Source organism: Mirounga angustirostris, unplaced genomic scaffold (assembly GCF_029215605.1).
Source record: "Mirounga angustirostris isolate CCGP_5_RB_7025 unplaced genomic scaffold, mMirAng1.0.hap1 SCAF_3, whole genome shotgun sequence".
Taxonomy (NCBI): domain Eukaryota; kingdom Metazoa; phylum Chordata; class Mammalia; order Carnivora; family Phocidae; genus Mirounga; species Mirounga angustirostris.
Genome location: NW_026991711.1, coordinates 61,534,063 through 61,554,096, shown reverse-complemented (window position 1 = coordinate 61,554,096; position 20,034 = coordinate 61,534,063). Strand labels below are relative to the sequence as shown.

At 41.9% G+C, this 20,034-nt stretch overlaps 1 protein-coding gene and 1 pseudogene across 1 annotated transcript in view; one reads left to right on the top strand and one right to left on the bottom strand.

Moving 5' to 3' along the window:
* The window catches only part of MRPS31 (mitochondrial ribosomal protein S31), a 33,717-nt gene extending 22,847 nt beyond the window's left edge, over positions 1 to 10,870 (bottom strand). Inside the window, exons 1-2 of the mRNA XM_045869832.2 lie at positions 10,667 to 10,870; positions 6,121 to 6,405 (exon numbers count right to left, since the gene is read on the bottom strand). Of these exons, the coding sequence (XP_045725788.1) occupies positions 6,121 to 6,405; positions 10,667 to 10,791 (410 nt within the window). The 5' untranslated portion in view covers positions 10,792 to 10,870. The remainder of the gene's footprint in view (positions 1 to 6,120; positions 6,406 to 10,666) is intronic.
* LOC123840204 (ubiquitin-ribosomal protein eS31 fusion protein-like) lies at positions 6,966 to 7,428 on the top strand (annotated as a pseudogene).
* Positions 10,871 to 20,034: the final 9,164 nt, after the last annotated feature.

Genomic DNA, 20,034 nt, shown 5'->3' with positions numbered 1-20,034 from the left:
CCCAACTCCCTCACTGTTACGTAAGGAGTAGAGACTTGTTTTTAACTTTGTTTTGTTTACTGTTCTACCTGCATCTCATTGGACACTGCCTGAGATATAATGACAATCTAAAGTTGTTGAATGCAGGAAGTTAACCATAGCATTATTTTATACTAATGAAAAACTAGAAATAATCTAAATTTCAATTCATGGATTCATTAATTAATAAGTAACTGAAACCTTATTGGATGATCAGAGCAAGTAGTTGCTTAGTTAAGTTAAAGTAGGAGCTAGAAATTTGGTCATTGCTATACTCACCAGGGGTCTTGTTAGGTTCCATAATACATTCAGACTGACGAGACTACCACAAACATGCTTGGCCCAGTCTATTCAGAAAGATAAAGGACAGAACCATAATAGGCTGGCAGGGCAGCCTCAGGTGTCCCTCTTGGTGGCAATCCTTGCAGCACTCATGGGGATGACACTGCACACGCTGTCCAAAAGTTAGGACAGGAGACCCACATCATGCAGGTGCGGGAGCTGCTTCACTTGGTGCCCCACAGGAACTTGTTATCTCATGTAACAAGACCACAGAGTTTCCAGGGTCCCCACAACGGACATGCAGTTACAAGAGCAACTGCACTTAAGGAAGCCCTAAGTGTATATGGTGAACCATAAGGTACCGATAGTTCTCCCAATCCAGATGCAATCAATCAGGGGTCAATTTCATCATGGTACTGTTCCCTTTAGTACAACAGACATCAACAGTTACCAGGTTAACGGGTGTGGCAGATTATATTTTTAGAAAACAGAGACAGCAATATTTCTGGTCCCACAAACTCTTCCAAAACCTTGCCACACCTCCATCCAGAGAGGGAATCCATGTTCCCTCCCTTGAAACCAGGGGAAACTCTGTCACTGCCTCGATGAACACAATGATAGAGATGACGCACTGTGACTTGTGAGCCTAGGTCATATAAGATGACACAGCTTTTGTTTGGCTCTCTTTTCGAGATGTCTGTCCATGGAACTCAGCTAGCAGGTTTTGGAGAGGCCTTGGCTCAGTGTTCTGGCAAAGAGCCCCAAATATAGTCTCAGCCAATAGCCAGCAGCAGCTGTTGCAATGTACGTGAGCAACCCTTCGCCTTGCGCTGGCCGTCGCTAGTGCTAAGTGAGCAGACACGGCTACCTCTGCCATGCTCTGCGCAAGCTTTGGGATGGTTTGTTAACGCAGCAACACGTAACTGGGACAGATTTTGGTGTCTGGAAGTTGGGTGCTACTGTAACAAAAAACCTAAAATGTACGGGAGAGGTTTGGGTATTAGGCAGTGGGTGGAAATGGGAAAGACCTTGAGGCAAGTATTCATGAGAGACTAGGGCCTCAAAGAGACTTAGAGCCTGAGGGCCCTCAAAGCCGCTGTGAGGGAAAACTTGAGGAAAATCCTTACTGGAAGCTGTGGAAAAGGGGACTTCTGTTTAGCAACACTGTTGCTGGTAGTAATGTGGAAAATAGGAAATACACCCAGTGAACTGGGTTGAGCCAGTCTAAGGAGACTTCCAGTGTAGAAGGTGCCTCCTGGCTTCTTAGTTGCCGATGGTAAAATGTAAGAAGACAAAGAAAGAACTGTACCATATAAAGGAACCAACACTTGCTGGGGTCAAAATAAAACATTTCTCCTTCTCAGCCCCTCCAGGCAGCAAATGATGCTAAAATTTAGAAATGGCTTCTGATATGATCTCACTGATATGTGGAATTTAAAAACAAGGCAGAGGATCATAGGGGAAGAGAGGAAAAAATGAAACAAGCCAAAACCAGAGAGGAAGACAAAGTGTAAGAGACTCTTAATCATAGGAAACAAACTGAGAGTTGCTGGAGGGGAGGGAGCGGAGCAATGGGGTAACTGGGTGATGGACATTGGGGAGGGTATGTGTTGTAATGAGCACTGGGTACTATATTAACACTGATGAATCATAGACCTGTAGCCCTGAAACAAATAATACATTATATGTTAATTGAATTTAAATAAAATTTAAGAAAAGAAATGGCTTCTGAACAGAGATCAAATTCAGTGGTGTCAGGAAAACATGGTTTAATGATAAAGCAAAAAGCATCACTACAAAACCCTTTGTTAAAACCTTAGATTTATTTTTTTTTTCAAAGATTTTAAGTAATCTCTACACCCAACCTGGGGCTTGAATTCACAACCCCGAGATCAAGAATTGCATGCTCGCGGCGCCTGGGTGACTCAGACAGTTAAGCGTCTGCCTCCGACTCAGATCATGATCCCAGGGTCCTGGGATCGAGCCCCGCATCCGACTCCCTGCTCAGCCGGGAACCTGCTTCTCCCTCTCCCTCTGCTGCTCCCTGCTTGTGCTCTCTCACTCTCTATCAAATAAACAAATAAAATCTTAAAAAAAAAAAAAAAAAAAGAATTCCATGCTCTAGCAACTGAGCCAGTCAGGCACCCCAAGATCTTAAGATTTAAAATGGTGCCTCAGGGGCGCCTGGGCGGCTCAGTCGTTAAGCGGCTGCCTTCAGCTCAGGTCATGATCCCAGGGTCCTAGGATCGAGCCCCACATCGGGCTCCCTGCTCGGAGGGAAGTCTGCTTCTCTCTCTCCCACTCTCCCTGCTTGTGTTCCCTCTCTCACCATCTCTCTCTCTGTCAAATAAATAAAATCTTTAAAATAAAATAAAATGGTGCCTCAGAGTGCCTATAAACAGACAACAGGAATTCTAAGAAACTTATGGGTGTGGTCCCACAGCCTTGCACTTTGAGCTCAAAGTAGAATAGGTTCCCAAACAATGACCTAAGGCACCCTGGAGCACCACAGGGAAATACAGCCATTTTCAGTGACCGTGTAAACCACTAAGTCAAGGTGGTTCCTAGTTTTAACACTAGACTACTGCATTTCTTTTGATGACATCATGTCTTTGTGAAGATGGTTCTCTGGCAGTTGCTATGATAAAAGTACCCCCCAAAATCAATATGAAACAGGAAAGTATCCAATCTTATCCAATATGATTCCCAGGCTACATCATAAAAACAATACAAATTCCTTCTGGCTCACTTTCTCTTGGAACACTCGCCTTTGGAACCCAGACGCCATGTAGTGAGAAAGCCCAGTCCACACAGTTCTGTACTAAGGTCTTAGCTAACAGCCAGCTTCAACTGTCAGAGCTATGAATGAGCAAACCCTCCGAGTGAGGACAGCATAGAGCAGAGATTAGCTTTCTCCACCGTGTTCTGTTCAAACTGCTTGACCCACAGAATCCATGAGCATAAAAAATAGTTGTTTTATGCCACTAAATTTTGGGGTAATTGCTATGTAGCCACACTAACTATATCAATGGCTGCTCAATATATAATACAAATAAAAAACTAAAATCAGGTCATACATAGAGCCATGACAGTCATCATGAATCAAAGATGATTAACCCAAATCTGTGCATCTAGGATCCCTTAAAAAAAGAGGGTGGAGAACAAAATCATTAAAAGATACATTTAAAAAATTGTTTTAATTAAGTAAACTCTATGCCCAATGTGGGGTTCAAATTCATGACCCCAAGATCAAGCGTTGCATGCTCTACTGACTGAGCCAGCCAAGTGCCCCTAAAAGATATTTTTAAAAAATATTTGTTTTTTAAAGACTTTTATTTATTTATTTGACAGAGAGAGAGACAGGGAGAGAGGGAACACAAGCAGGAGGAGTGGGAGAGGGAGAAGCAGCCTTCCCGCTGGGCAGGGATTTATTTATTTATTTTAGAGAGAGAGAGCGCGCAAGCAGAGGAGAAAGCAGAGGGAGAGGAACAAGAAGACTCCGTGCCAAGCATAGAGCCCAGCGCGGGGCTCAATCTCATGACCCCCTAGATCATGACCCCAGCCAAAACCAAGAGTCCGATACTCAACCAACTGCGCCACCTAGGAGCCCCTAAAAGATAAATTTTTAAAAGAAACGTATCTCTTGGGGCGCCTGGGTGGCTCAGTCATTGAGCGTCTGCCTTCAGCTCAGGTCATGGTCCCAGGGTCCTGGGATTGAGCCCCGCGTCGGGCTCCCTGCTCAGCGGGGAGCCTGCTTCTCCCTCTCCCACTCCCCCCTGCTTGTGTTCCCTCTCTCGCTGTGTCTCTCTCTGTCAAAGAAATAAATAAAATCTTTAAAAAAAAAAAAACCCACTTTCTTAAAAAAATAAATAAATAAAACAAATATATCTCATTCAGCAATCTTTTGATGCAGGACCAAAACCCTTCTTTGAATAGAAATTCCAACATATATCTTTTATATATACACTGCACTCATAGTACATCCTCCATGAGTTCCAATTTTGGTTTCTTTAAAGTGGAAACTCAGATCAAGAACTTAAAAATGCTTACAAAGCATTCTGAGTGCAGAATTTTCTTACATTTTTCTGCTTGTCTCATTCATACCTAATTGGAAAAGAATTTTAAAAATTTCCTTTTCTGAGTCTTTGCAAAACTTTCAACTCATTTTAACCATTTCTATAATAGATAATTAAATTATATAATTATAATAAAAACCACAATGGGTCACAAACAGGTCTGGAAGCTTAAAAAAAAACTCTTGATAAATATATACATATATGTATATATGTGTGTGTGTGTCTGTATCATCTAATTCTATATACTTTTATATAATATTTTTGTTTATTTTGTTTCTATGAAGGAGGAGGAAGATGGGGCACCTTGCTGGTTCAGTCAGTAGAGCATGTGACTCTTGATCTCAGGGTTGTGGGTTTGAGGTCCACACTGGGTGTAGAGATTACTTAAAAATAAATAAATAAATAGAGAAGAAGGAAGTACCTATGATGGGCATGCACTGAATGAGCTTATTCTCTACCACCCAATTATGCTTTCCAGGGGTAGTTTTGATACAATATAGAAACCAAGAAGTTTCATAAAAATATTAAGTCATTCTAGAAAATAGAAATCTATGTTAGCTGCTGATTCTGCTGAGAAGTCAGAGATGGGGATGTTAAAGCCACATACCTTATTATTTGAATCAATGACATCATCTGTGTAAGACTCACCATTATTTAAGTGTCATTAAAACAAAACACTGCCATTTAAATTACAACACAATGCTAAAATATTATTGATTGCATTTAGAATCAGTGAAATATAATACTCTTTTCACAAGCACAAGTAATTACAATATTTTGAGGAAACCACATAAGCTGAGAGCACTGATAATTACTGGTCAAAGGAAGTCATATAAAACAGCTGTAATCAACATACTTAAATTCTATCCTAAGTGGAACTTTTAAAATGGAAATTTCAAAAATCAGTCCTTCAGAGACATGAGGCTACCTCCAAATCAGGATATAAATGATTTGGTAATTAACAGTTTAAAGAGGCAATTAAATGGCAGCTAATAACACTGATGAATATGTAAGAAAACATATGGAATTCTCAATTAGATCATGACTCTTTTCCTCTCTAGATTGTATGCAGATGTCCCCTGCGATTTTTTTCCCCGTTTTTAAAAAATTTTTAAGTAGGCGCCCCACCCAGCATGGAGCCCATCACGGGGCTTGAACTCACGATCCCGAGATCAAGACCTGAGCTGAAATCAAAAGTCAGATGCTTAACCAACTGAGCCACCCAGGCTCCCCTTAAAGATTTTATTTTTAAGTAACCTCTAAACCCAACATGGGGCTTGAACTCACAACCCCAACATCAAGAGTCACATGCTCTACCCACTGAGCCAGCCAGGTGCCTCTCTCCTTCCTATTTAAATATAGAAAGGGTAACTGGGGCACCTGGGTGGCTCAGTCGTTAAGCGTCTGCCTTCGGCTCAGGTCATGATCCCAGGGTCCTGGGATCGAGCCCTGCATCCGGCTCCCTCCTCTGCGGGAAGCCTGCTTCTCCCTCTCCCACTCCCACTCCCACTCCCCCTCTCACTATCTCTCTCTGTGTCACATAAATAAATAAAATCTTAAAAAAAAAAAAAAAGATAAATATAGAAAGGGTAACTGTCTCTCATGTAAGTGTTAGAGTCTCTGTGTTTACAGACTGATAGTCTTCATGTAGCATCTCCCAGGTCCTCTATTTTCAAATTTTTTTTTTCCTAAAAGAAAAAGGAGTTTCAAAAATTCAGTGTAAATGAAATTCAATTCAATTTACCTCTTCTTTGGGACACCTTCCGGAGCTTTTTGAAGCCTGCCAATTGTAGTTTCCACACTCTTAAGTTGTCTTCTGCTGGATGGCCTTGTTGTTTGCACATTTACTGTGCTTAATTCAATTTTCATGCTCTTAATAATACCTAACAAGTCTTTTTTTGTATTCTCCTTTACACTTTCTTGGCTCTCTGTTTCTTTGGAAATCTCAGGTGTTGGAGCAGACTGCTCATCTTTCTTGCTATAGATAACATTGTTAGTGCCAAAATATCTTTGGGCATTATTTTTTGTCCTGGAAAGAAGCATTAAAGAAAAAAAAAGAAAAATACAATGCAAAATAATAAAACAAGGATTCAAAACACTGCTTCTGTGTGTTTTTAAAATTTTCTAATTCAAACTCTTCCCTTTTGCTTTTTATTATTATTGTCAGTGACCATAACAACAGCAATGTTAACATTTATTGAATATATACTATGTGCTTCGTCTGGTGCAACATATTTACTACATTTCCACATACCCACAACAACTCCACAAGTATTATCCCCATTCTGCAGATTAGGAAACTAGAAACCAGAGAAGTGAAGTGATTTACCCAAGGTCATGTAGCTCAGGGCTCACTAAGGCCTAAGACACACTGGTGAGTCACAAATGGGTTACAGGTGTGCTGAGACTGACTGATCACCTGGTCCTTGGGGGTAGCTGGGTGAAGTGTGTCGCTGCTGGTGCTCCTATCTGTTGCCTCCCTCCATTTACCTCAAGGCTTGATACAAAGATCATTTTCTATGCGTTCCATAACATTTAAAAAAGGAGACAACTTTCTGATCCACCATCTGCGGTGGAAACGTCACCAAGATGCAGATTTTCATGAAAAACCTTATGGGGAAAGACCACTCTCCAGGATGAACCATCGGATATAACAAACTGTAAAGGCCAAGATCCAGGATAAGGAAGGAATTCCTCCTGATCAGCAGAGACTGATCTTCGCTGGCAAGCAACTGCAAGATGGACCTACTTTGTCTGACACAACATTCTAAAGGAGTCCACTTTTCTTCTTTGACTGAGACTTCACGGTGGTGCTAAGAAAAGGAAGAAGTCTTACACCACTCCCAAGAAGAATAAGCGTAAGAGAAAGAAGGTTAAGTTAGCTGTCCTGAAATACTATAAAGTGGATGAGAATGGCAAAATCAGTCACCTTTGTCAGAAGTGCCCTTCAGATGAATGTGGTGCTGGAGTTTTCATGGCTAGCCACTTTGACAGACATTATTGTGACAAATGTCGTCTGACCTATTGCTTCAACAAAGTGGAAAACAAGTAATTGTATATGGGTTGATAAAAGACATGAACTGGGGCGCCTGGGTGGCTCAGTTGGTTAAGCGACTGCCTTCGGCTCAGGTCATGATCCTGGAGTCCCGGGATCGAGTCCCACATCAGGCTCCCTGCTCAGCAGGAAGTCTGCTTCTCCCTCTGACCCTCCTCCCTCTCATGCTCTCTGTCTCTCATTCTCTCTCTCGCAAATAAATAAAATCTTAAAAAAATAAAATAAAAAATAAATAAATAAATAAATAAATAAAAGACATGAACTAACATTAAAAAAAAAGGTTGCATGGGGTGCCTTCGTGGCTCAGTCGGTTAAACATCTGCCTTCGGCTCAGGTCATGATCTCAGGGTGCTGGGATCGAGCCCGCGTCCTCCACATCGGGCTCCCTGCTCAGTGGAGAGCCTGCTTCTCCCTCTCCCTCTCCCTCTGCCCCTCCCCCCTGCTCGTGCACACTCTCTCTAACCCAAATAAATACATAAAAAATCTTAAAAAAAGAAAACATTAAAAAAAAAAGAATTTAAGAAGCTAATGAATGTGTTAGATTAGGAAAGTAAAATGTATAAAAAGTCATTCATTAAATACAATGAGTATCTACTCTGTGCTGGACACTATACTATGCATTGACGATACAATAGTAAATGAGAATTTCATGGTCCTTATCTTTCTGAAGCTAACAGGCTAGAACATGTTCCTCAAACTTCAATATGCATAAGAATTACCTAGGGGACTTTAAAAAAATAGGTTCTGTGGTCCCACCAAGGAATTCTGATTCAGTAGCTTTGAGGAGGGATTCAAAGTGTTTGCATTTCTAACAAGTTTCCAAGTAATGCTGATACTACCCATCAGAGGACCCCATTTGAGGAGTTATGTTACGTATGTCATTTAATCCTTACAACCTTATAGGACAGGTTTAACTACTTCTGTTTTAATAGAACAAGAAACTGATGTCCAAAGAGGTTAAATCAGTGGTTCTTAACCTTTAGGGATGATATGAATTACGTAGGGAGCTTATTTAAAACATATTCCTGAGATTCTTAGTTGCTAAGTTTGGAATGAGGCCCAAGGACCTGCATTTAACCAAGATGCCAGGTGATTTTTTTTTTTTTTTAAAGACACAGCCTTGGTATCTTTTTTTTTTTTAAAGATTTTATTTATTTATTTGAGAGAGAGAGAGAATGAGAGAGAGAGAGCACATGAGAGGGGGGAGGGTCAGAGGGAGAAGCAGACTCCCCGCCAAGCAGGGAGCCCTATGCGGGACTCGATCCCGGGACTCCAGGATCATGACCCGAGCCGAAGGCAGTCGCCCAACCAACTGAGTCATCCAGGCACCCAAGATGCCAGGTGATTCTGATACAACTCATCTCAACACCCCACATCAGACCCTGGGCTACTTATCGTATTAAGTTCTCAAAGCCAGCCAATAGCAGTACCAGACTAGGGACCCTTTAATGAAAGACAAAATGGCTATTTCCAAGAATTCTGGGGGTGCCTGGGTGGCTCGGTCAGTTAAGCATCTGCCTTCAGCTCAGGTCATGATCCCAAGCTCTTGGGATCGAGTTCCACATCAGGCTCCCTGCTCAGCAGGAAGCCTGCTTCTCCCTCTTCCTCTGCTGCTCCCCCTGCTTCTGCACTCACAGTAATTAATTAATAAATAAATGAATAAATAAATTAATTAAAAAAAACTATCAAAAAAGAATTCTGAAACAAATCATTTGATCTGCTTATAAAAATGTTAGAGACTACCAAATCAGGCACTTAACAATTAGAATGCAAAACCAACTGCATAACTGATATCCTATAATCAGTACACAGGACCTTCAACATAATATCATTCAATTTATGGTACAATTCAATTTAGGAAAATACTCTATTATTTCGCATATGAAAGTTAAATTAATATTAAAGGTATTATAACAAAAGGCAGCAATCAGGAGAATGAATCTCACATATAACCTCCCATCCTTCAGTGTTTCCTTCCAAGACTGCTACGGGGCCACAGAAAGTAATCTATATTTAGTACAGGAAAATCATGTATAGGCAGTAACTCCATAACACTAAAATAATAAAACTTCGGTCATAACCTCCCACCTGGGCTTGTTTCCACTGAGAGCATCTCATCAGCACTTCAAATACAACACATCCAAAACCACATTCAAGAGCTCCCCTCTCAAAAAAAAAAAAAAAAAAGAGCTCCCCTCTCATACTATCCATTTTTCACCCTTCTGTATTGAAGGGGCTTCTTACCATAATAGATATTTTGAATTCTAAAAACTATGACATATTTTAAAAGCTTTCTCAAAGCTGCTCCTCAATCTTCTATTAACACTAATGGTACACTGGACCTCTAGGGTAGCATGCTGAAATCTTTTCTCTACCTTACCCTTATTTCATATGTCACATCATATCAATTCTACCTGTGCAATTTTTCTTCTCCATCCGGCTACTTCTTCCCATCCCCATTGCTACTAACCTGCTTAGAGCTACACTTAACCATACTGGCCCCAAATCGTTCTACATGGAAAGATTCCATAATGATGAGGGTTCTCAGAGAATAAATACCAACATGAAGTATGCATAACTACTTTTCTTGCCTGGCTAGTTCCAACCCCTGGTCCCCCTTTAGATTTTATCAGACTTCTTTTCCAGAAAGGAACTCTGAACCTCTCCTGCAATAGTTAGCTGTCCCGACTTGCTCACCCAGCCATTACTGTAATTAATAAAGCATTCTGTGCTACCTACACCACCTCAGCTTTACTCCACTAAACTTGAATTGCATGCTTGGTGAACTACAAGCTCCGTGATGCAGGACTGTTGTTATTCGGGGCTTAACACCAGTATAGGTACACTGTAAGTACTTTCAATAATGAACCAAAGAATAAATGGAGGCAGGAATGAGGCCGTTACAGGCTGGGGAAGTAAATAAAGACCACTTTGCTACTGGAGCCTGGACTGAACGAGGGGAGGAGCGGCAAGAGGTAGGAGGCGCGGTGTGGAGCAGAGTGCTCGGGACAGTAGCCAACCATGTAACCGTAGCTCTGTTACTCACGCTATGACCTTGGGCAAGTCATTTTACCTTTCTGGGATTTCCCTTTCCTTGGATTTAAAGCAACGGCTCTAAGATCCCGCGGGCTAGAACATCGATCCCAGGAAGCCTGGGAATGATCACTGAATGCACCGGAGGGAAGCCAGGGGTTGCCTGAAGACCTGCAGGGCCAACAGCGCCCAAATGCGGTACCTGACCGTTCCGTGCGGAGCACCGAGTAGCACAATCGCAGCCGCCGGTGCCTCTGAGCCTCCAGAGCATAAAGGGAAGCGGGAGAGGGGGCGAAGAGGTAGGATCGCGGAGACCCTTGGAATCATCGCCAAGAAACAAACTGAACCGGGAGCACAGCGGAACAGCGCGTCCCTCTGCCAAACACGTCCCTCGCTCTCTCTTCCGTTCCCCGGCCTGGCGCGTTCCTTCCCTTCACGTTCCGGTGGGCAACAGGGGCCGGAAACTGAGTTCCGGGCTCGCCCTCGGCCTGGCCCAGTCGGCTTCCTCCAGGCGATTCTAGTGACCTAAGTGGAGTGGATGCCTGAATTCACCTAAGATGCGCTGGTTGAGGCAGGACCCGGACGGGAGAGGGAGAGAGTGGAGGGGGTGATCTACTGTGCAAATACTTTTGGGGAGGCCAGTAAAATGCGGCGGAGAACTGACCCTACTGGGCTGTGTTTGGGGTGAGGATGCACAGCGTCCATCACATTCTCAGAACGATCCGTGGCCACCGGGTTAAAAAAGAAAAATTACCATAGGACACGCTGCCCGATAAATTAGTATTTGTTTTCAGTCTCTGTTCTTGATGTAGAGTCAAAACATGAGACATACATGTTTCTTTTTTTTTTTCAAAGATGGTTTTAGAGATAAAAATCTGCACAAGAAAGGCGTAGCTTCTTCCTGCCCTCCATGAAGGCCGTGAGCAGTGGATGAGGGTGGTCAAACCTGGAAGTGCATGAGCATAAACCCCCGGGAGAATGCCAGCTGTTGGCCACATGGGACCCTCTAGCTTAGAATTGCATGCTGGCAGTTGAATGCTGACATCAGCCTTTCCCCTACCATTTCAAAAGACAATCAAGATTGGTGGGGAATTTTTTGTAAATGGAAATACAGAAAAGCGTATGAGTCATAAACATGTTGAGGAAAATGACCTTAATGAATTAGTAGGGACTGAAATTTAGCCTAGCTCAACTCTCTCTCTTTTGTTTTTTAATTTTTAAATAAATTTTTGAAAGATTTATTTATTTATTTTAGAAAGAGAGAGAGAGAGTTCGAGCAGGGAAAGAGGCAGAGGGAGAGAATATCCAAGCCAACTCCTGCTGAGTGCACAGCCAGAGGCGGGACTCCATCCCAACCAATGAGATCAGGACCTCGGTGGAAACCAAGAGTCCAAGGTTCAAACGACTGAGCCACCCAGGTGCCCCAGACTCTCAAATACCACTTTCCGGGGCGCCTGGGTGGCTCAGATGGTTAAGCATCTGCCTTTGGCTCAGGTCATGATCCCAGGATCCTGGGATCGAGCCCCACATTGGGCTCCTGGCTCACTAGGGAGCCTGCTTCTCCTTCTTCCTCTGCCTCTCTCCCTGCTCATGCTCTCTCTCTATGTTTCAAATGAATAAATAAAATCTTTAAAAAAAAGTACCACTTTCCAAAAGAGGCCTTCTCTGATTACCCTAGTTAAAATAGCCTCCTGCACCATCCAGTCACACTCTCTGCCAGGGATTGCTGTTGTCTACCAATCCCCATTTGCCTCTTCCTCTGGAGTTTTATCGCCTTGTGGCCACGGCAGAAACTACATTTCCCAGCCTCCCTTGCAATCAGTTACCTCTGCATCTTATCAATAGAATGTGAATAGAAGGATGTGCCCCTAAAAAAATGGGCACAGATTCCCCTCAAACTTTTCCTTCTTCCTCCTAGTTGGAATACAGACAAGATTATAGGAGCTGAAGCAGCTAGGGAATGGAGAGATGAAGGATTTCAGAGATGAAGATGACAGCCATCCTACCTCTGTCCCTAACTACCTCCTCCAGACAGTCACAAAGAAGGGGGGGCAGGCCCACCTCCTTCTTGTTTAAAGGTATTTTTGAGTTTCTTTGTGATAGGTAGTCTAGATCGTATCTTAACTAAGGTACCCTCTATGTCAAAACTTTGTTTCATTTTCTACAGAGTATCACTAAGTGAAATTTATCTCATATTTATGTGCTTTTGTTATCTCACTCTGACAGAATGTGTGTTCCGTGAAGGAATGGACTTTGTCTTATTCACTGCTGCAATTCTTGTTCCTAGAACCATGCCTGTCATATGATAGATGCTCAAAAATATTTGGTGAATAAATTAATTATTTCCAAGTACAAAGGAAAAAATAGGTGCAGAGAGTTTAGGTAATTTGCCCAACTTCTAGCAGCTAATCAATGGCACAGCTAAATTTAAACTCAGAAGCATTTAACTCTGCTATTCTTGTTCATCCTGGAATACATGAGGGTTTATGATTTTACTTATGCATAAAAGTCATGTGGGGGCGCTTACTAATGCACATTACTCAGTAGCTCAGAAGATTTGAATCTGAGATTCTAGCAAGCACCCCAAGTGATTCTGGTGCAGGTGGTCTTCAGACAAAACTTTGCGATATACTACAATGACAATATGGCCTATTTAGCTATTCACAGCTCTGCATACACTTAGGATACACATAAAGAAAAAAATGTTGTAATTGGTGCAGTATTTTTTTTTAAAAGATTTTATTTATTTATTTGAGAGAGAGAGAATGAGAGAGAGCAAGCACATGAGAGGGGGGAGGGTCAGAGGGAGAAGCAGACTCTCCGCCGAGCAGGGAGCCCGATGTGGGACTCGATCCAGGGACTCCAGGATCATGACCTGAGCCGAAGGCAGTCGCTTAACCAACTGAGCCACCCAGGCGCCCATATTTGGTGCAGTATTAAAAGTAATGATCAGACTATTACTTCTGATGAACATCAAAGTCATTATGCTCAGTGAACAGAGCCAGACCTAAGAGACCCCACACTATATGATTCTGCTTCCATAACAATGTGAAGAAGACAAAGCTAAAGGGACAGAAATCAGATAAAAAGTTACCAGGAAGTGGGAATGGACGGAGGTGATTGAGTACGACAGAACATGAGGGAACTTCTGAACTTACTGAAATACTCTATATCTTGATTCTGGTGGGGGGTCATGGCCTTTCACACTTACCAAAACTCGTAGACTTGTACACCTAAGATGTGTAAATTTTACTGTATATAAATGATATCTCAGCAAAGCTGAGTTTAACAAAAAAGATAATTAAAGCAGCTAGAAATTTGCAGTTAGAAAATTGGCCACAAATTATACCACAGGAGAATTTCAATACATCCGAAGAAAAAGAAAAGAAAAAAACCTGTCCTTTGAAAAAATGTAACTTGTGCAATTGTCCAAAGCAATCATTTATAAAAGCAACAAAAATGTAGCCTGAAAGTAGAAAATGTTTTCCCTTCCTTCTTCTATTCTGGCATGGACTCACTAGTCATTTTCTTCTCAGTGCCCCCTTGAAATGCACTTTCTAGAACAATGTGCCTTTGGCAAGAGGCAGCAAATCAACTGAAATTGGTCCTGATATATACATCAGTGACTTTGTCCTAAATGTCTCATGAAATTCTACACTAATGAACTTGACAATCCTTCTATGAACAGAAAAAGCAAAATCATTCTATATTCCAGTTATCAATTGCTGCCTAACACACCACCCCAAAACTTAGTGGCTTTGGGCACCTGGATGGCTCAGTCGGTTAAGCGGCTGCCTTCGGCTCAGGTCATGATCCCAGGGTCCTGGGATCGAGCCCCACGTCGGGCTCCCTGCTCAGCGGGGAGTCTGCTTCTCCCTCTGCCTGCCGCTTCTCCTAGCCTGTTCTCTCTCTGTGTGTGTCAAATAAATAAATAAAATCTTTAAAAAAAAAAAACAAAAACTTAGTGGCTTAAAACACTTTATTCTCTCTCACAGTTCTGTGGTTCAATGGGCACAGCTGGGCGGTTCCCACTTAGGGTCTGTCATGTGGCTGCAGTCAATAGCAACTGATCTGGATCAGATGTCCCAGATGTTTTTCTCATTCACATATCTAACGGCACAGCCCGGATGGCTGGAAAAAGCAGGGCCTGGCTGAGTAATATTCTCTCTCTCTCTCTCTCTCTCTCTCTCTGGCTCTCGCTTTCGCTCTCGCTCTCTCTCCACATGGCCTCTGAAGGGTAGCAGAATATGCCACCCTAAAATATACCACTTTGGTAATAAAGATCATTTTGAGCTGTGGACATTTAAGATGCAAATACAAGGGGCGCCTGGGTGGCTCAGTCGTTAAGCGTCTGCCTTCAGCTCAGGTCATGATCCAGGGTCCTGGGATCGAGCCCCCTCCCTGCTCAGCGGGAAGCCTGCTTCTCCCTCTCCCTCTGCCTGCCACTCCCCTTGCTTATGCTCTCTCTCTCTAATAAATAAATAAAATCTTAAAAAAAATTTAAGATGCAAATACAAGTCGAGTTCTCTGCCCTCCCCCTATTTGCCTAAAAGCAGGACATAAATTTGTGAAGGTGTCTCCCTCCCTTCTCTATCAGGAAAGACAAGTTAAGCACTGGATACAACTCCAGACCCTCGTCAGCCCAGAGATGGCACTAAAGGAATCGACATAACCAACTTTACTAACTAGCCCTTAGTTTACATCAGTTCCTTCATATAGTTGCCTTTTTACAGTTTGCTGTCCTAGAAGCTGAAAATCCTTTGCCTTGGTCTTGTCACTTCCCTGAAAATTTACCACTGTTTTGTTCAGATGCTATATAAGCCCAAATTCTAACCACCCCTTTTAATTACTCATCTCTGAAAGCTCTCATGTGTCTGTGTGGTATATGCGTTAATAAACTTCTATTTGTTTTTCTCTTGTTAACCTGTCCTTTGTTCTGTCTAATTTACAGGGTCCCAGCCATTGAACCTAAGATGGGTAGAAGGAAAAGAGACCTTTTTCCTCCCCTGCACCTCTCTATCTGGCTAGCTTGGGCTTCTTTACAGTGTGGCATCTTAAGAGTATTTGAATTTTTCACATAGATACCAGCTTACCTTATAGACTTATAGTGAGTGTTCCATGAGGTCCAGGCTAACGCTGCACAGCTTTTTAGGACCCAGCATTGGAAATCACAGAGTATCACTTCCGTGGCATTCCACTGGTGAAAAATGAGCCACAAGGCCAGCCCAGATCTAAGGAAGGGAACTATACCTCCCCTGGAATACTAGGAGGAGTGGGTCATTGGGACGACCTTTGGAGACTTGCTACCAACTCCTAGCAAACTTTTAATTAAGTCCGTTTACTGTATCAGCCACTCTGTTGTCCTGTTTTGTCTTTTTTTTTTAAATTTCCAACCATCTTGATGATAGTTTAAGAACTTCATATTTCAGTTTATATAAAATATTACAAAGAACTATCATATACTTTATTTAATTTGATCACTGTGATAACAATTGAGATAGGCAGGGCAAGGATTTTTATTTTTATTTTTTATTTCTTGAAGATTTTATTTATTTGAGAAAGAGAGAGTGCACACAGAGGTAGAGGGAGAAGCAAACTCCCTGCTGAGCAGAGAGCCTGATGCAGGGCTCAATCCCAGGACCCTGAGATCATGACCTGAGCCGAAGGCAGACGCTTAACCAACTGAGCCACCCAGGAGCCCCAGGGCAAGGATTTTTATCCCCATTGTACTAATAAGAAAAATGAGCCTCAGAGAAGTTCGCTGAGTCACCCGAAGTCACATGACTAGTAAGTGCCAGCCCACAGCCTGCTGACTCCCAACCAGGGCTTTTCACTGGTTCTCATGCCTGCTCAATGGCATGTTTGTGTTTCATTGGCATCATTCCAGCCTGAATGTCGAAGTTCACTTGACAACATGCTTCTGAGATTAGTGTGGTAAGACAAATTAAGAAAAAGGAAAGAAAGCTTTAGGGAGCTATCCGCTAGAGAGATCTTAATGAGACTGTATCTCAGATGAAGATTATAGGTATTTATTGTACTATTTAAAAGAAAGGGCTTCCTCAAACTGATTTTGATTTTGTAAAATATGAGATAACCCTTTTGAATAAAGTAGCAATAAATTTAGGGGTGCCTGGGTGGCTCAGTTGGTTAAGTGTCTGCCTTCAGCTCAGGTCATGATCTCAGCATCCTGGGATCAGGCCCCCCCTCCTAATCCCTCTGACCCTCCCCCCGTTCATGCTCTCTCCCTCTTTCTCTCTCTCTATCAAATAAATAAATAAAATCTTTTTTAAAAAAGTAGCAATTAGGGGCGCCTGGGTGGCTCAGTCGTTAGGTGTCTGCCTTCGGCTCAGGTCATGATCCCAGGGTCCTGGGATTGAGCCCCACATCGGACTCCCTGCTCGGCAGGAAGCCTGTTTCTCCCTCTCCCACTCCCCTTGCTTGTGTTCCTGCTCTCCACTATCTCTCTGTCAAATAAATAAATAAAATCTTTTTTAAAAAAGTAGCAATTAATTTGCCATCATGCAATAATGTTAGAGATGATGCCAAGGTAACCGAAAACAATACATAGACAAGTCATGAATGTTCAAAGGATCATGAAGAAAATATTGAGGTCTCAAATATTTATTTTTGTTTATTTATTTATTATTTATTTAGAGAGCAGGGGGAGGGGCAGAGGGAGAGGGAGCAGACTCCCCACTGAACGGGGAGCCAGACACAGGGCTTGATCCAGGACCCTGAGATCATGACCTGAGCCAAAATCAAGAGTCGGGTGCTTAACCACTGAGTCACCCAGGCACCCCAGGTCTCAAATATTTATATTGATGACATTGTTTAGCATTGGTTCACAATGCCAAGCAGATGTCAAAGTCAACAAAAAAAGAAAGATAAGCTGCTACATGTTAGAGAGTCAACTACATGGGTCTCCTTACCACCTTAATACCTGGAGAAACACTGAGACAGGGCCCAGTACTATAAGGAGACAAAACTATTGGAAGTTTGCCATGTGACATAGACCACCCACAAAATTCATGTAATTAAAGAAAAATAAACTCTAACATATGTTTTTTAAACTATTTATAATTTTTCCAAGAAATTGAAAAAAAGAAATGAAGAATAAAACAATCACACTAAAACTCTATAGCTCAGGGGGCACCTGGCTGACTCAGTTGGTAGAGCACGCAAGTCCTGATCTTGGGGTTGTAAGTTCGAGCCCCACATTGGGTGTCGAGATTACTTAAAAATAAAATCTTAAAAAACAACAACAACTCTGTAGCAGGTATAATAGACACAGCAGAATGTGGTTGTTTTGGGATAGACCGAGTGATGGACCAGGCTCTGCTCAAGAAATCTTGGGCAAGTTTTCTTACCCTCTTTGGGTCTCAGATGCCTTATGTGTGGAAAGGGAATAATAATGGCACCTATCTTCAAGGTGGCTATGAGGATTAAGTGGGTTAAGATGTGTGTAAGTGCTTAGAACAGTGCCTAGCACATAGTAAGCCCTATAGAAGTGTTTGCTACTCTTATAGTAAAAATTGAAAGGTGAGTGGTAATATCCTTTGAAAGTTTAAAAATCACAGAAGCTGTACAGAAGACAATTTTGTTTTTGTAGTGTTTAAATAATTGTAGACATACAGAAAAGTTGCAAAAGTAGTACAAATATTTCCCAGGTTACCCAAATGTTAACATTTTATCACATTTGTTTATATCATTTTCATTCTCTTACCTGTTATTTTTTCACAAAACACTTGAAAATAAGTTGCAGAAATCATTCCCTTTACCTCTAAATAATATGGGGTATATTTCCTTAAAAAGGGACATTCTCTTACATAAGTACGGTGCAATTATAAAATCAGGAAATTAACATCAATATAATACTATAATTCAATCTACAGACCTTATTCAAATTCCACCAACTGTCACAGTGATGTGCGTTATAGCAAAAGCTGAAGAAACTCTTCCTCATCCAGGACCTGATCAGAGATCACAGGTTGCTTTTAATTCCATGCCTCTTCATCTGCTTTAGCTCAGTTGAGTTCCTCAGTCCATCTTTGTCCTTCATGACCTTCGTTTTTTTTTTTTTTTTTTAAGTTGAAGTATAGTTGACACACAATGTTACATTAGTTTCAGGTGTTTGACCTTGAGGTTTTTGAAGAGTTCAGGCCAGTTATTTTGTAGCACACCCTCACTTTTTTTCCCTGTTTCCTAGTGATTAGATTGAAGTTATTGGTTTTTTTACAGGGAGAACCACAGAAGTGAAGTTGTATTCTTCACTGTGCTCCATATCCAAAGGCATTGGTGTTCATCTGTCCCATTATTAGTAGTGTCAAAACGAACTGCTAGACAAGCGAAATAAGTCAATCAGAGAAAGACAATTATATGATCTCGCTGATATGCAGAATTTAAGAAACAAGGCAGAGGATCATAGGGGAAGAGTGGAAACAATGAAACAAGATGAAACCCGAGAGGGAGACAAACCATAAGAGACTCTTAATCTCAGGAAACAAACTGGGGGTTGCTGGAGGGGAGGGGGATGGGAGGGATGGGGTGGCTGGGTGATGGACATTGGGAAGGGTATGTGATATAATGAATACTGGGTGTTATATAAGACTGATGAATCACAGACCTGTCCCCCTGAAACAAATAATACATTATATGTTAATTAATTGAATTTAAATTTAAAAAAAGAAAAAAATGAACAGCTAGATTAAGAGGTACATCGGGCAAGGTCTAGAAGGGTTCTAGGCACAGGAGCTTCTGTCCCATTGACTTGGGCTTACCCATCCTCCTGGCACATAGATGTATTTGCCAAGTTTGAAGCTTCTGCAGAAAACCGTTTTGGTTGAGGATGTTAAACTATCTAGAAGGCTAGGAAGCACTGTCCTTTATAAGGATGTCTTCTGATTTCAAATGTAGCACTCCTAGAGAACACCAAAGCCAATTTTTTCAGCTGTTACTACGTCTGGACCTAACAGTGATCTTTCGTCAGTCAACTCTTACTAGGTAGTCTGGAAGAGTGTATTGTTATTGTTAAGAATTTTTTAAAAAGATTTATTAATTTATTTGAGAGAGAGCACGAGCACACACAGAGGGGCAGAAGGAGAGAGGCAGACACCCCACTGAGTGCGGAGCCCGACACAGGGCTCAACCCCAGGACCCTGAGAACATAACCTGAGCCAAAATCATGAATCAGAGCTTAACCGACTGAGCTACCCAGGCACCCTTGTTGTTAAAAATTTTGATATATTTCTACATGCAGGGGCTGAAGAAAATGAAAGAATTTTAAAAATTAAGGAGAACATTGTTTCTAGCCAATTCATGGTGCTGCAGATCTCTTCAATCTATGATTCAAAGGCAGAAATCTAAAAGTAAAAATATTACTGATGTCACATTCAGTTGTATTTAAAGCAGCATATACATTTAGTATTGGATGTTGAGAAGAGTTTTTCAAATATTCTGAATTATAACACATCTTCGGACAAGGCCAGCCTGAGAGTTTAGGGAGGGTCATATCCTGAGCTATAGACAGGCATTCGTGGTTCTCTGCAACAGGATGGGCAGACAGGAAGGTCC